Genomic DNA, 15,749 nt, shown 5'->3' with positions numbered 1-15,749 from the left:
AAGAGCAATTCTTTGTGCACTGCACGCGGTGATTAGGAGGGGGGGGGGGGGGGGCTCCGTGCGCGCCAATCACCACGCTGCACCAAACACCGCGCGTGGTGCAATAAGAATTTCACTTTGGAAGAAAAGAGACAAATAGTGTTATGGGTGGTCTGCTGGTCGACAGCAATATACACGATGCACTTTGGGAGGTGGTTTGGGAAATTGAATGTTGGCATTTCCATAATATTTCTCAAAACAATGTCAAGAAAAATTGATGTTCCAATTCAATCAAGTAAAGAATTGAGTCAATTAATACAGTTGAGGTTAATAGCATTACAAGCACAAATAAGAATAACGTCAATCACGAAATCCAAGTACATCCTATAAGCATTTCTGTCTGAAGAATAGTAACATTCAATTAACTCATCAATTTGAAAGCCAATCTTATTGTAGAGGGAAACTGCAGGAGTTCTCATAGGATCAACATGAAGGCAAATTCGTTGAATTTTCCTTGTTCTACATTTTTGCATAGCTGCTTTCAACAAAGCTTCTCCATGACCCTGCCTTCTATGATTTTCCTTCACTATATAGGACCAACATGAAAATTAGGACACTTACTCCAAATATAAGCTGTAATCAAACAAATGACATCTGAAAATAAAACAGCATATTTCTTTTGCACAGAAACAAATGAGAACATAATCTCTATCTAAACCATCTACCTCACCTCCTTTCCTATTTCTGATCAGTTTGCATCAAAACTGCTCCACTAATCACAACAACAGTACACTCACAAAAATACATATGTTGGAAGGTCATTTGGAGTTCTGGCTGAGTAATAAGGGTGACCTTCATTGGATTTAGTGCCACATCACCACTCACACCAGCATAAAAACCAAACTTAAGCACCTTCTAATTCATTTTGTGAGAATTAATCATAGTCAATATTTAACCATATTGATCATACTTCAGATTTCGTCCAAAGCAGGAGACCTAAAATTTTAGTGGCTTTTTTTATTGAAAGGAATGCTAATGTAACTAGAACATCTATGTAACTAGAACCTGTCTCAATCATCTAAAACTCATGGAACTACACAAAACTGGTCACGATGCTTAAGGACCAGTTTCAGTCCATATCAGCTGCAATGTGTCCGATCCTGGATTAACAAGCTCCAAAACTAATATTCTAAACCTTGATTTTAACAGTTGCTCCATGGTTTACATAAAATATGTGCTAAGATTGAGTGTCAGCAGAAGACAGTAAGCAATTGTTATCAGATTAAAAGGGCATTTTGATTGGGTGTCTTTGGCCCCTATAGTCCCTAAATTGCGTCATAAGTTGCATGGAGGATGAACCTCCAAGTTCCCCTTATTAACATTTTTAACCTGCTTTCCTGCACACTCCAACCAATGCACCCTGCCCCCACCTCGCTTTTCCCTCTTACCCCAAAAGAACAATTTCAAACCTCTATGCATAAATATCCAATTTCTCTAATTCAAAACAATAATAGTTTTACCATTTCCTGAATGAACTGAGAAAAAGATGCCTGTCATTGCACAATCTTCGTTTAATAAAAAAATGCTTCACATATTCAATTAGAAGTTTCTCTCTTACCTAGTAATAATACTGAGAGAAGGCAAACAGTTTTGCAGCATTCAAGTATCATGTATGTATCCTTCAAATGAGAAGGTTTATATCCTACTATGACATTCTAATAATATAATATCAAGTAATTAAACAATCATGATATAATCACTTGAAATTGTGCAACTATAAGAGTCCCTTCTCTTGGGCTAAGTATCGACTGACGATGAGTCTGTCCCATTTAAGTGACCTTTTCAATGGTTCCCCCTTTTCTTTTAGAAATGGGATACGAAGAAAGAGAAGAGAAATCTACATTTCTTTCAAGCTCATCCGTGCAGATGCTAAGTAGCTCATTGTTGTAGTCAAAAGAGCCTATTTGAGAATACATACACAATCAGACAACACACTGAGACCGCATAAAAGTCATCAATAACCTTTGCACAGACCTTTTTGAATTTTCTTTCTCAAAGCTTCACCTGCAGCCATGCCCTGTATTGAACAAAGTCTGTGCTCTAAAGTGAACTGTAATAATGACTTCTCCACATTCCAAAAGCTTCACAGCTCCAATTATAAGGAGTCGCACAGTGTAGTTGGTTATCAATGTCTATGTTAATCATTCATTTCAAAGAATCTCATAAATAAGCTGGATCACTTTTTATGTAGCGGCACTATCTAGAAAACCAATCAATCTTGACATCTAGAAACCAATCAATGGTATGCAGTGGTACTATCTGGAAAATTCCTACTCCATTCTTATACCACTTCAATTGCTGAACTTTAGCACGTATACATGAAGCTAGGTGCCCAACTTTCCTCAGGGTTGTCAGTCAAATTTACTTCACAGGAAATGAGTTCCTGGGCAAGCTTCAGTTTCAGGTGCTTAAATACAAATGTTGGAAGCCATGGCATGGTTGAGTAAGATGGTCCAATTTTTGATGGGCAAATTAAGCCATTTACTTGGCCTAATCACATAACCTTTATTATATTTTTCATAAACAAAGTAAATAAAAATACAAAGATGATGCAAAAATGCTTTGATACAATGCACACCTTCTTTTTTTCTTTTTGAGAAGATACAATGCATATTCAGTGTGTTAACCCAGTGATGCAACCAGTAATCATCATCTAAAAGTATGTTTATTACTCGGCAAGATAAGAATGTTAATTTTGAACATTTGGGCATCAGATAATAGAATGTTTCAACACAAAATAGCAACAGTTTCTCATGACCACTATTTTTCAAAATTCAAATGCTTCGAGCAATTTAAGATCATAATATTATCAGACTCTAAGAACTAAGACTGGTTGAAGGTTTGAACCTAAGAAGTCTTAAAACCTAATTCTGACTGAGACTGATTAGACAATAGCCCAGTCCAATATGAACTCAAAAATCAACTTGGTTAGCCTTCGATCTAAAAATCCAACTCATTTCAAATATGAACATCCGATGTGCAATATCCAATCTTAACAAGAAGTGACCCATAACTAATCCAATATGTCTCTCTCACCCACACCGACCCTCCTCTAACTGGATAAACTAATGTGCTGTTAAGAATAATTTTTACGTGGATGATATTTAAGTTAGCTGTTGATAATGCATACAGGTTTTTACGATTCTTCTCTTCATGCAGAACGTATCAGGTCTGTGTGTGCGTGTGCACGCGCGCGCGCGCACGTGTGTTTGATCTAATTCAACCCAAAAGGCCAATGTATCATAAAGAAACCTAATCCAACTCAACAGAACTGGAAGCAAATCTAGCTAGGGTTCCATTTTTCCCTGACTTGGACATGGTTTAGCTTGAGATTGTGCCAAAACCTGATCCAACCATTCCTGCTTGAAGGACTATTTAAAATGTACATGTCTGTAGATCAAAGGACAAACAAGTGGGATAATTGAAGAATGGTAACACTGGCCATCACTATTAACTCCGTCACAACTACTTAGGCCATATTTTCCATTTGCCAATTATCGTACTAATGCAACCTTCGGCTAGGATAGGTCTTCCCTTGTTTTAGACCCTCTAAGAAACAAATAGCATCTCACCTTACCACGGCCCTCATCCCATTGCTCCAGATGCCCGTACCATCCCTACACTTCATTTTTAAGCAACTCCAATGCCTTCCCTAACATGATATTCCTCATCTACTTTTCCCAACCTTCTAAACATTCACTAGAAATAACAAACAACAAAAATTAAAAATTAAAAATTAATGGGCCAGTGATTCACCATCCCAGCTGTCAGGATGGTACTATGCCAGACCAGCCCCAATGGATATGGATTTAAATACCAGGAATCTATAAAGTTGGCAAAAGTAACATGGCCAACCGTAATCTATGTGGTTATGGCAACCAGTAGACAAACATTGTGAACTGTGATTTACAGTTTTTTTATTTATGACAAACCATAATGATCTACGTTCAAATGCAGTGAAAAGTTTTTTCAAAAAAAAAAAGAAAAGAAAAGATCAAGCATTCTTTTACTTCTGAAAATGACATCATTTTTTTTTTTTAAACTAAAATCACTTCTAAAATGTGGGAGGCAAAACTATAACTTACTTGACTTGCATACATCCAAATCACAGACATCTCAATTGACATTCATGACTGCTAATTCCACTTTCATAAAATTGAACAGACCCTTTAGGGTGCTTATGACTTGGATCCAGTTAGACATCTGAATTCAACAAAATTAGGTCATGGAAGGTGGCTGGATTAAGATACTATAACAGGATAACTATAGTAGGAACTTTCTTCCTTGTAAGAAGAATTTGTCTAGTAAGAACATGAAGTCAATGACAATATATCTAAAAAAAAAGAAAAAAGAGTTTACATTAATATACATCAAAGATGATCTCGAAAAAAGCTGTTGTGTACAGGAATATCTCAAGATAAGGTGAATGAAAAACCTTTCCCTTAAGGATATTTTGCTGGAGGAGCAATGCTGTCATCAACTAAGATATTTAATAAACAATTTTGCTTTTCTAGATCTTCTAGATCTACAAATGTAACAAATAACAATGCTGTCACATCGACAGCTTGACTCCAAAATTAGCCATGGCAACAGTGCAATGATTTTAAAAAAAAAGTAACATATTGTTCTTAAAACTGGTCAAAAATATTAGTAAAATGTAGTCCTGAACATATTACCGTATGGTTGATTGTAAGATGTGACTACTGTATGCACATCAAGGCATACATGTTCTAATCATATGATAGTTGGGAAAATATTTTATCTTTGGGCAGATTTTTGGAATTTTTTTCACCAGAATTGCAACAGTTTGCTAAACATGTGTAACTAGTAAGTATGAATAGAATATTTTGATTAACTACAGTAATGGCATTCAGAAAATACTTATAAAAAAATTATCAACATCAGCTTTTACATTAGTTTAATTTTCTTTCAGTTTGTTCTTTGTAGTTTAAAATGATAAAATCTATGAAGCACCCACAATACTGTCACAGGCACTTGATTTCAAGCTGAAGTAAATTGTTGTCCCAGTACAATACACTCTTAATTGTGTTTAAAGGTTTAGGTGATAGAAAAAGTATGTAGATTGAGTTAGTGAGCAATGCAAAAAGAAAGTTATATGCCATATTCATCTTATATCACAAAAAGATAATGAACAATCTGATCAGGTATTATCTAAACTAATGAAAATGTTGTGATTGCTACTGATGAAATATAGATGGCTCCCTTGATTATATCATCTTCATAAATTTACTTTATCTTAGATATCAATAATTTCACAGTGGTATATGGTCGATAACAAGCTATAGAATGCCCAGATGTTGTAAATGGTTGTATATTAGGAGAACGTATATATAAGTGGTTTCTGACCTTTTATATCATGCTTTGAGGACATTGGAGAGATCTACTACAGAACAGGAAATCAGTAAGGTAATGTCATCTCATCCCATATTATTACGCCAGATTACTAACTACAAATTTTAGAAAGTTGGCTTATGATTGTATCCTCCATAGTTGAGTGCGTGGTCTAAGGTCTGAGATGACAGCACTTTCTTATGAAGCAATACTGTACGGTCTTTAATGAATGCAACTATAATAGGTTAACACTGCCCATGGAATTGATGCATAAGTAAGGTAATTCTCATTAATAAACAAAATTACACATCTCAATCTTTTTTTGAAAAGAGATAATAAAATCGAAAACTTGAAAACAGAACACTTATAGAATTGCAGCATCAATGATGAGCATCAGATTAGCTCAACAAAGATTTCAAATTGAACGCAAGGAAGAATCAGACCGATATGCACTTTCTAACGGATGATTGTTTTAGTTCGAACTACAGGTTATACCCTTCAATCATAATCATACTCAATGCTACTCTGTCTCCATGCATATATTTATTCTAGTGTCGTTGTTACAAAGATATCAACCACTTCATTTTTGTAAGACAAGATCAACCACTCCATAGTCCATATCTACTCTTGGATTCATGCAATCTTAATATATGTCACCCAAAAATCATCCGTTCTAATATGACGAAAATATTACAAGGACCAAACAAAATGAAATAATGAAACTCGGTTGAAGGAACAAGACCAAGCAAAATTCTAAGTTCGACAAGACTTCCTAAATTAACAAATAAAGAATTCTTTCCGGCCCACCCCCCCCAAACCCTCATTCCTTTTCACAGAAAGAAAATTCCCTTTTTTTAAAAAAAAAATGAATCGAGAGCAAGATTCTCAGATTACAAAAACGACTGAGTATCAACTAAAGAAGCACACATAATATTTTTATTTTAGGCCTGAAATAATCCCAAAAAAAATCATTTATTAACCCAAAAAAAAAAAAAAAAGAACACAAAAAGGATCATGCGGAATCAAAGGTTGAGTGCTCACCCGCGAGTTTGGTGATGGAGACACATAGAGAAGAGATCCAGGAGTACATGACATACCCCACGATTTCTTCCTCTCCTTTTCCTTTTCCTATCTTGAGGAATAACAGACCAGTGTTCTTCTTGCTTACTTCCTCGAGCAATGATCTCGCGAGAGACTCGTGCTTGGGGAAAATCTTTCTTTCTAATCTCACGATCTCCTGCACCACCTGTACAGATTCAGAATCACTGCGAGCAACTAATTCTGATATTACGGCCGCCATCCCGTCCAGCGCCAATCGAGCAGAGAAATGGGAACAGGGTTATTGCTCATTTGTTTATAGTCCCGCATAAAATCGTTTATGCGAGGGGGAGATCATGACGCTACTTGAGAACATTCCAGCAACGCTGATAGTACCTTTGGTTGCAAATAATGCTGTTCCAGGCGTTACAGGGATTTCAGCCACTTCCCGTTCAATTATTAAATAAAAAAATAAAAACTGTTATTTTCTTTTTCTAAAGTTTCACTCAAAGTTGGTCAATTTTCAATTGGTCAATTTTCAATCACCCTTCCATCTTTAAATTTTTTAAATGAATTTTTTTGAATTTCCAAAATAATCTAAAATGAATTTATCATTAAACTTTATATGAATCCATCATTAGAAACCAAATGATAGGATGATACATCTAAAGTGGGCATGCAACAAAAAATTTAGCAATAGAACCATTACTTTGAAAATTTGAATAATGCATTTAAAAATTTTAAAAATGAAACATATATAGAAATCATAGATACTTGAAAAGATGAAATTACAATTTTCTCTAATATAAATGATGACTATGATTTTTATTTATATTTTCAAAATTAAGATTTTTGTCTCACAATTCTCTTTAAAAATAAAAATATGATTAATATATCTATATATTATTTTATCTATGAAAACAAAATCATTGTATTCTGCTATTAAAGTTAATTTGCATTTTAACATCATTGCAACAGCCACATTTTTGATGATTATTTCAAGATTAAAATTTGAAAACTTACTTTTTTTTTAAAAATAATGGCTGTTGTAACTGTTATAGCAATTAACAATGGTTCCAGTGAAGGCTTGCTATATAGAATGATGTGTTAAATAGGCTATAATAATTCAGGTTTGAGACTAGTTTAAGACATAATCTGAATTGGATAAGAGGCAAGACTTATTAAAACTTCAGTTCATTCATCATTTATTTTGAATCAGTTAACTTTTATGTTAAAATTGTGCTACGCTAAAGCTATCATGCTTTAAGAGATCCGCTCTAGTCTAAAATAGTATTCATTTTATGAGCAATCAAGTAATTATATAATTTGAACTATGTTATCTCCCCTCAAATGTTAACATTAGTGGAGAAAGAACTTACCATTTATGAACGTATTTCTATCAGGAGTATCCTTCAAAGTTCAAATCATAAATTTAGGTAATTTGGAGGGACAAAACATAAAAAATATCACAAAGTAAGAACTACTTAGTTGTGGGATGTTATCATCACTCCTATCTCTTATCCCATGTTATTGAAGCCCTTTCTTGTTACCCAATTCCTCTACTAATAAAAAGAAAATTAAAAGAAATAGATTAGTTAACATTCCACAAATTGCTAGATACATGTTATAGTTTCTAATCAAAATTTCATTCATTTTATCTAACAAAAAAAAAAATCTCACTTGTAAAGTGAGAACTGAAAGAAATTAATTAGTTAGAAGTTTATAAATTGCTTGATGAATATTATAGTTTCTTTTTAAAAATTATGGTTAAGTTTCTCATATGTTGCCTAGTTACTTCTTTATCAACTTAAAAAAAAAAATCAAAATATGATGATGAACTTTTAACAAGTATATACAAGATTTATGTTACCTTAATTTCTTTTGTTTTTCTTTCTATTGAGGTTAGCTTCTCTCCTTCTTCTCCTCCCTCCCTCTATGTATCTGTTCCAGCATGTATATAAAGAGATAAACTATAATTTTTTTTTAGATGGTAGAGAATCTTCTCTCAAATTTAAAATTAATAATAGAGCATCCAACTTTGGCTTAGGCCACATAGCATAGTCATGATTTATACTATTAAAAAAATTTAAAAATTAAAAATTATGTATTCTAATAGTCTCTAACCTGTGCGTTATGCGAATATAGAAGTAGATGATTTCATTATATTAGTATGCTACGATACATGATAAAGCATCTAGATTAAGAATCCATCTAGTTGGTTATGAATATTACATGGCAATAGATATTATAATTATAACATAATACATTATAGAAAAATGATTAGTTTATTATAATTAGTTATAGTACATGTGTGGGTGCATACAACTTTAGATTTGTAAAAATTTATTTTAAGTCTAAAGTCTAAAAGGATCTAAAAATGGTTAACTTTTTTTCTAGTATATTATATCTCACCTTGACCTCTTGGTTAAAGAATCTCTCTATCTATTAAAAAGTCTAACAATCTAGATGGTTCTGCCTTGTATTTGTTATGTAATATTTTGATTTTCTTCAAACACTTATACTCTTTTTGACCTTTATAGTTCCATGACAATTTTATTTTCTTACCAAAAAAAAAAGTCTAACAAGCTAGTTACAAAAATATTAGTTTTACATATATATCGTTCGATTTGTAAACTCTTGATGTATGGCATTTTATTCTGCAACTTAGAAAGATTGAAAGACTAAAAAGTAATGACATGTTAAAACATATTTAGATATTTATACTTGACACTAAATAAAGTATATTTTTTTATTTTTAATAAATCATTATTACCAACCTTGCATTTCAAATAATTAGAAGAGAAGTTTCAAGAATGTCGCAGAGCGGTGATAGGATTTCATTTGAAAGTGGTGGGAGGAGATTAGTGACGAGTGGTGGTGCTTGGGTTTCGACTCATCAAAGTAATGAACGGAGGGAAGGAAGAGATGGCAATGCCTCTTCGTCATCTAAGTCAAGGCCGTGTTCCAATTTGATGAAGTCTAGAGCTATAAGAAAGAATGTGGTGGAAGAGATCAGGAAATCATTGTGTATGATTGAAGGTAGAGGCCAGGCTTCATCGCCTAGGAAGGAAGCAAGGGGCTCCTCGATAAGCTGTGCTTGGGTCTCAATCAGCCATGGTGATGGAAGAGGGATAGGGAGAGGTAATATTGCCTTGTCTTCAATTGATTCAAGGCCAAGCACTACTCAAATGGAGTCTAACAACTAGGAGAGAACATCGACAAATGAGATCGGATCTTCAACTAGGAGAAATGGTGGGCATGGTGTTGCCAGTGAATCGGATAGCAATGGATCATGGTCTCAAGTGGTGCAAGGTAGTAGAAGGTTTAGATGGGAGATGTCAAGAGCCACAAAGGAGGAGATTGTCAATCTACAGCTATGTTTTTCCAAAGTAATGATTTTTGATGAAGAAGAAATGGAAGCAGCTTGTCACTGGTAGAGGCCAACTCTGCTAAGAAGATTTCTAGGTAAAGATTTTTCTATCAACTTTGTACAGTCGGCGATGAAGAATTGCTGGGGGGTCACTAGGGAGTTTCAGGTATTCTCCTTTCCTGATGGGATTTTGTTATTTGAGTTTTCTTTTGAAAAAGAAGAGCTAAAGGCCCTTACCAAAGGGTCTTGATCCCTAGCTGGTCAACTGCTGGCATTAGAAGAATGGAGACCCAATTCCAAGTATCGTAGAGATGATGTTCAAAAAGTCTCGTATGGGTAAGAATGCCAAACCACCCAATTGAATTTTGTGAGAAGGATAAAATCTTAAAAATCACAGTTGCAGTTGGCAAACCCCTATTCTTTGACAATTGGATAGTGAACATCACGAAGATGGACTTTGCTTGTGTATATGTGCAAATTAACATGATGGATCAACTATGTCTAAGGACAAATGTGAAGGTTGGAAGAGTGATGCTTTGGCATTAGTTTGTCTATGAAGAACTTTCTGAGGTATGCTATGTCTACAAATTACTGAGTCATATCCAAGAGCGGTGTCTGCTTGTTATGATAGAGAGAGAGGAATAAGGACATCCAGCCTATCTTTGGATCTTGGATCAAAAGTTATGAAAGTCCCAATTGATAATAGAAGAGATGAGGAAGAAAGGAGGCAGACAGGAGGAACCAATCAAAAGTATCAACAGTAGCATCAACCAGAAACAGATTGGACACCGATGCATATGACTTTGAGAAAAATGTATATCCCAACGAACCGAATACAGGAGGCAGGAACAATTGAGGGTTAGAAGGGGTCGCGATCGAGCCCTTTAGCCATGAAAGTAGAAACAATGGAAGAGATAGCCAATCAAAAAGCAATGGATGTAGGCAATCAGCTAATGTTAGTAGAGTCCTCTAGCTCATCTTAGATACAGAAGGAAAAAAGGAAGAGATCTCCCTCAAAGAAACTAGAGCCTGGGAGGAAGGGAGGGCTGGAATCTCCACCTTTTGTCAAGGTGTTGGTGGTTGAGGATGATTCACAAAAATTAGAGCACCAAGATAGAGCTACTGAGAAGAAAATAGGCTATAGAGGGAAGGAGGTCTACTCATCTACTTACAAAAATGAGGACATAGTGATTGGCAAGAACACTAAGGAACCCAAAATGAGGTATGTGGCTACATCATCATCTCACAGACTCACAATGCTAGTATTGACAGATTAAAGCAAGATATAGGAGGGGAGAGAGATGTAGATGAGAGTGCTCAAAGTGGGGGTGATGGAGGGTGTTGTGAGGGGGGAAGGCAGAGGTGTAGGGAGAAAAGAGGAGGGGGTTGTAGGGGGAAGGTGTTTCTACAAGTGGGACCGGTGAGGGGGAGGGTCAAAGGAAGGAAGAGGAGGGTAGGAGTGATAATATTTTTGAGGCTAATTGTGGGAGGGGTGTATCCTCTTTAGAAGTTGTTAGCATTTGAAATAAAGATTTTATTGTAAAATTTTTGGAGGGATGGCCAAGCCCTCCTTCAACTATGCTAAAAAACTAATTAGAAGCTATAATCTGGACTTATATTATTTTTTTGAGACCAAAATCTCTGAGACATCTTTCTCAAAGATTCAAAAATTTTTTGGTCCTCTATAGGAGTTTTATGAGGTGTCGGCTGAGGGGTTATCTAGTGGCATAGTGATGATTTGGAGGAAAGATGTGGAGAAGATTAATTTCATACACTCGAATAGGTAGGTGGTGTTTGGGGTGGTATCTCAGCCTTCACTTCCTTCATAGATCATGGGAGTTATGTATGCAAAGACTAGCAGCATTTGGAGGAGAATTGTTTGAGACCAAGCCTTAAGGGTTCTTTCCTTAGGACTTCCTCTAATCTTAGTTGGAAGACTTCAATTGTATATTAAATGCTAATGAGAAGAAGGGAGGAAGATTTTTTTGTGAGTTGATAGGGACATTAAAGAATTCAGAACCTTCATGCAAGCCTTTGACATAGTTGATTTGGGCCTGGAGGGACCTATATATACATGGTGTAACAAGCAAATGGGTTTAGCTCGGGTGCTAGAAAGACTAGATCGCATGTTGGTTTCAATGAATGGTTGGAGCTTTTCTCGAAATCCAAACTAAGCCAGCTAGCAAGGTATGTTTTAGACCATTATCCCATTTTGTTGAACATGATTAACAAATTTACTGATGGTTGTAAACCTTTTTGTTTCCAAAAAATATGCTTTTTGGTGATGGAGTGCAAAAAGTCATTTGCAAAGCTTGACAGTGTTCAGGCAATCACTCCCCAGGAATTTGAGTTTCTATATTGTTAGCGCAACATCTTTAATATAAGAGGATGGCTATATGTGGACATCCTTTAGTTACAATCTGAAGAAGCTTAGGATGGGAGACTCTCCACTCAAGAGTACCGATATTTATTACATCTTGTTCGCTCATATCATAAAAAATTGCATTTGTAGTAAACATTTTGGAAGCAAAAATCGAGAATATAATGGCTGAAGGAAGGAGATGCGAACACAAAGTTTTTTCATTGCTCAATGGTGATCAGAAGGAGAAAGAATAGATTCACATAGGTTCGAGCATTAGATAATCAGGTGGTGGAGTATGAAATTAAAGAGCTATTTAAAGAGTATTTTGAGAGAAAGTGGTCAGCTACTCTAAGAGAGTAATATTGGGCTTCCTCCAATACCATGCAAGCTATTAGATGACCTTAGTGAAAGGCTTATTGCTGCTATAATGGAGGAGAAAATCAAACAAGCATTAATGCAAATGAATCTAGATAAATCTCCCGACTCTGATAGTTTCCAGCCCTTATTCTTTCAAGTTTTACAGTCTACAGTCAAGCAAGGGGTAATAGCTGCGGTCAAATATTTTCTCAAAAATGCTTTTATACCGAATATTTGGAAAGAGATTTATTATTTTGATTCCAAAGAAAGATAATCCTAGATGAATTAATGATCACCAGCTGATTAGTTTATGCAATACATGGTATAAATTATGGCTAAAATTTTATCAAATAGAATGAAATCTACCTTTCCTCTTTTGATATCTGATAATCAATATACTTTTGTATAAGAATGTAATATCTTGGAGAGCGTTTTGCTAGCTTAGGAGATAATACACTTTGTGTAGAAAGCATCAAGTAGAAGAGGATTATTGATGGTTAAAGCAAACCTAGAAAGGTCATATGATAGAATCAGATGGGACTATTTATTACATATACTCAATCATTTTGATTTTCATGCCAGATTTATAGCTTGGATTAAAGCTTGCATCTTAGCTCCTAACTTTGCAGTTCTTGTTAATAGGGTTTCTTCGAGGTAGTTCACTCCATCAATGGATCTTTGTCAAGTTGCCCTCTCTCACTATTTCTATTTATTTTATATTCAAAAATGCTATCAAGAGCACTTCCTCAGGCCACAGATAGAAGGAACGATAAGGTGATATAAAATGAATAGATTGAGCCCATGTATATCTTACATATTATTTGCTGATGACTGCTTGTTGATTAATTATGCTACTAAAAAAAAAATACCTTATACTTCAAGAGAGTCCTCGACTCTTATTTTGATGCCTATGGACCATGTATTAATATAGATAAGTCTTATCTTTATTATAGCTTGGCTATTCCTCATCACACAAGAGCTAAAATTGAATCTATTTAATAGATTCTCAGGAGAGGTGCCACATGGACCTACTTAGGTATTTCAGTTTCTGAAGGCAAGGTGGCACCTATGGAATTTAATTTTCTTTTGAATAAGATCAATGTTAAGCTGGACTCCTAGAAGTGGAAAGCATTAGCATTTTTAGGTAGATCGACTCTTTTATAAGATATATTATCATCAATGCCCATATATTGCATGTCAGTTTGTTATGTTTCCTTGCAGATTATAAAGAAGATGAAACAAGAATTCAATGCCTATTTAGGGGGACATTCAGTTGGAAAAAGAGGGCTGCACTCGTTACCTTGGTACATAGTTTGTCTCTCAAAATTACATGGGGGCTTAGGACTTCAAATTCTTAATATTAGACAAAGGGCTAACTTGGCAAAAATGACTGTTAATTTGGTCCTTAAACCCAACTCTCTATGGTCCAGGGTAGTTGCTACACAATACAAGTTCTATGGCTTATGGGGAGGTTATAATGCTCCCTGGAGAAGTTCTGTTATGTGGTGTAAAATATACTCGGTGGTTACTTGTGTTCAATCTTATTTCATATGGATGATAGGGTTAGGCACTCAGGTACATATTTTAATTGTAATAATCTTTGGATTGCCAATATTGCTTTAAGACATTGGCATACTTTTATAAACGTGAATGGAGCTTATTGCACTTGGAAGCTGGCTGATCTTTTAACTGATGATTGGTATTGGAGCATGGAAAAACTTAGTGATGTTTTTCTAACTGATATGATGCAAAAAGTTACTTCCATTCCTGTTCCTAAAGAAATGCATGTTGATCAGCTATGTTGGGGTATGTTGCTCCTAGATTGATTTTGATGATTACAAAGCAGATTGAAGGGGTACCAATATTTTTATTTGAAAAAGTCTTTGTGCTCTTCAGGGGCAAAATTGTAATTTTACTAAAACCCTGATTTAATAGTATCAATTGGTAGAACAAAAGATTTGTAATCTATTGGTGAAAATTTCATTATTTTTGGACTTGTATTTTTGAAGTTATGCATGTTTGAAATCCATGAGTCGACTCATGAGTCAGCTCATGGCACAATGAGCAGTTTGGCACGCTGAATTTTTAGCTTGGCACGGCCTGTGAGTCGACTCATGAGTCGACTCTCAAGGCATGAGTCGACTCATGAGTCGACTCCTGCGGTTTTAGGCCAAAAGTTTCAGAAACCTGTTTTCTGGTTGTTGCAACAGAGGTCGACTCATGAGTCGATCCCTGAGGCATGAGTCGACTCATGAGTCAACCCCTGCGACGGGATTTTTTCACAACGGCTAGTTTTTAACCCATTTTAAGTGCTTTTAATGCTCATTTAATGTGCTCTAATGGCTCTTTTTCTGCCTACAATATTTTTCTCTATTTTCTAAAGCTATAAAAGGATTCAAAAGGTGGGAAACAAAAAAGAGTTTTGAAAGAGAAAAAGAAGAGAAAGAAAGAGATTTGAAGAGCATTCAAGAGAGCATTCAAGAGCATTCAAAAGAGAAAGGGTTTCTCAAGCCAACTTTTCAGCCCTAATCAAGAGCTCATTTAAAGCTTTCAAGAAGCCATCAATCCAAGCTCACCAACTCCTCAAGCGCTCAATCAATTCTCCATCTACTTTGAGGAAATCCAAAAGGGGGCTTCTTCACTTGAGTAAAGTATATTTAAAGTTATATTCGCTCATTAAAGGAGCTTTTCTTGTACTTATTTGTGCTATAAATTGTTTTACTCATTTTGAGTAATTATTTTTGTTTTGGAGGGGTTCCAAAATAAAGAAAGGTTGATCCGAACCTGAAATCGGAGTATATTGGGTTGGCTTGTACCCGAAAAATAAGTGGACTAGCTTGGGATAGCTAGTGTCGGAGTTTTCGACGTTTGTATTCGGATTGAATACAAGTTTAGTGGATTGGAATTCTCAAGTAGGAGCTTGGGGAGTGGATGTAGGTGCAAGGTTGGCACCGAACCACTATAAATCCTTGTGTTTGTGGTGTGCATAATTGTTTCTCTTTAACTCTTCATTAATTCCTTGCATTCTTGATTTAGGCAATTAATCTTGAACTAAGGTTATTCTCCTCATTCATTTAGCTATTGGCAAACATCTTTCATAAGTCATTAGTTAAGTTTAAAATTTTTAGAAGCCCAATTCACCCCCCCCCCCTCTTGGGTTGCATAGCTGGGCAACAAGTGGTATCAGAGCCCGGTGCTCTAGCCCATCTTTGATCTAAACAATCAAAGAGC

General features: G+C 35.3%; 1 protein-coding gene across 1 annotated transcript; it reads right to left on the bottom strand.

Annotated features, from left to right (window-relative positions):
- Nucleotides 1-243: 243 nt before the first annotated feature.
- LOC105032704 (uncharacterized) lies at nt 244-6,747 on the bottom strand. Its single transcript, XM_010907221.4, has 2 exons — nt 6,433-6,747; nt 244-565 (listed from the first exon to the last, which is right to left on the bottom strand). The coding sequence occupies exons 1-2, from the start codon at nt 6,689-6,691 to the stop codon at nt 288-290; spliced, it is 537 nt and encodes a 178-aa protein (XP_010905523.2). The 5' UTR covers nt 6,692-6,747; the 3' UTR covers nt 244-287.
- Nucleotides 6,748-15,749: the final 9,002 nt, after the last annotated feature.

This window comes from Elaeis guineensis, chromosome 4 (genome assembly GCF_000442705.2).
Source record: "Elaeis guineensis isolate ETL-2024a chromosome 4, EG11, whole genome shotgun sequence".
NCBI classification, from domain to species: domain Eukaryota; kingdom Viridiplantae; phylum Streptophyta; class Magnoliopsida; order Arecales; family Arecaceae; genus Elaeis; species Elaeis guineensis.
This window is presented reverse-complemented; position numbering and strand designations above follow the sequence as displayed.

Excerpts from the sequence above, each read along its gene's own strand:
- LOC105032704 (XM_010907221.4), bottom strand. The coding sequence starts at position 6,691 with ATGGCGGCCGTAATATCAGAATTAGTTGCTCGCAGTGATTCTGAATCT. Across the intron at positions 566-6,432 it reads CTCCATCACCAAACTCGCGG|TGAAGGAAAATCATAGAAGG; the intron begins GTGAGCACTCAA and ends GGTCCTATATAG.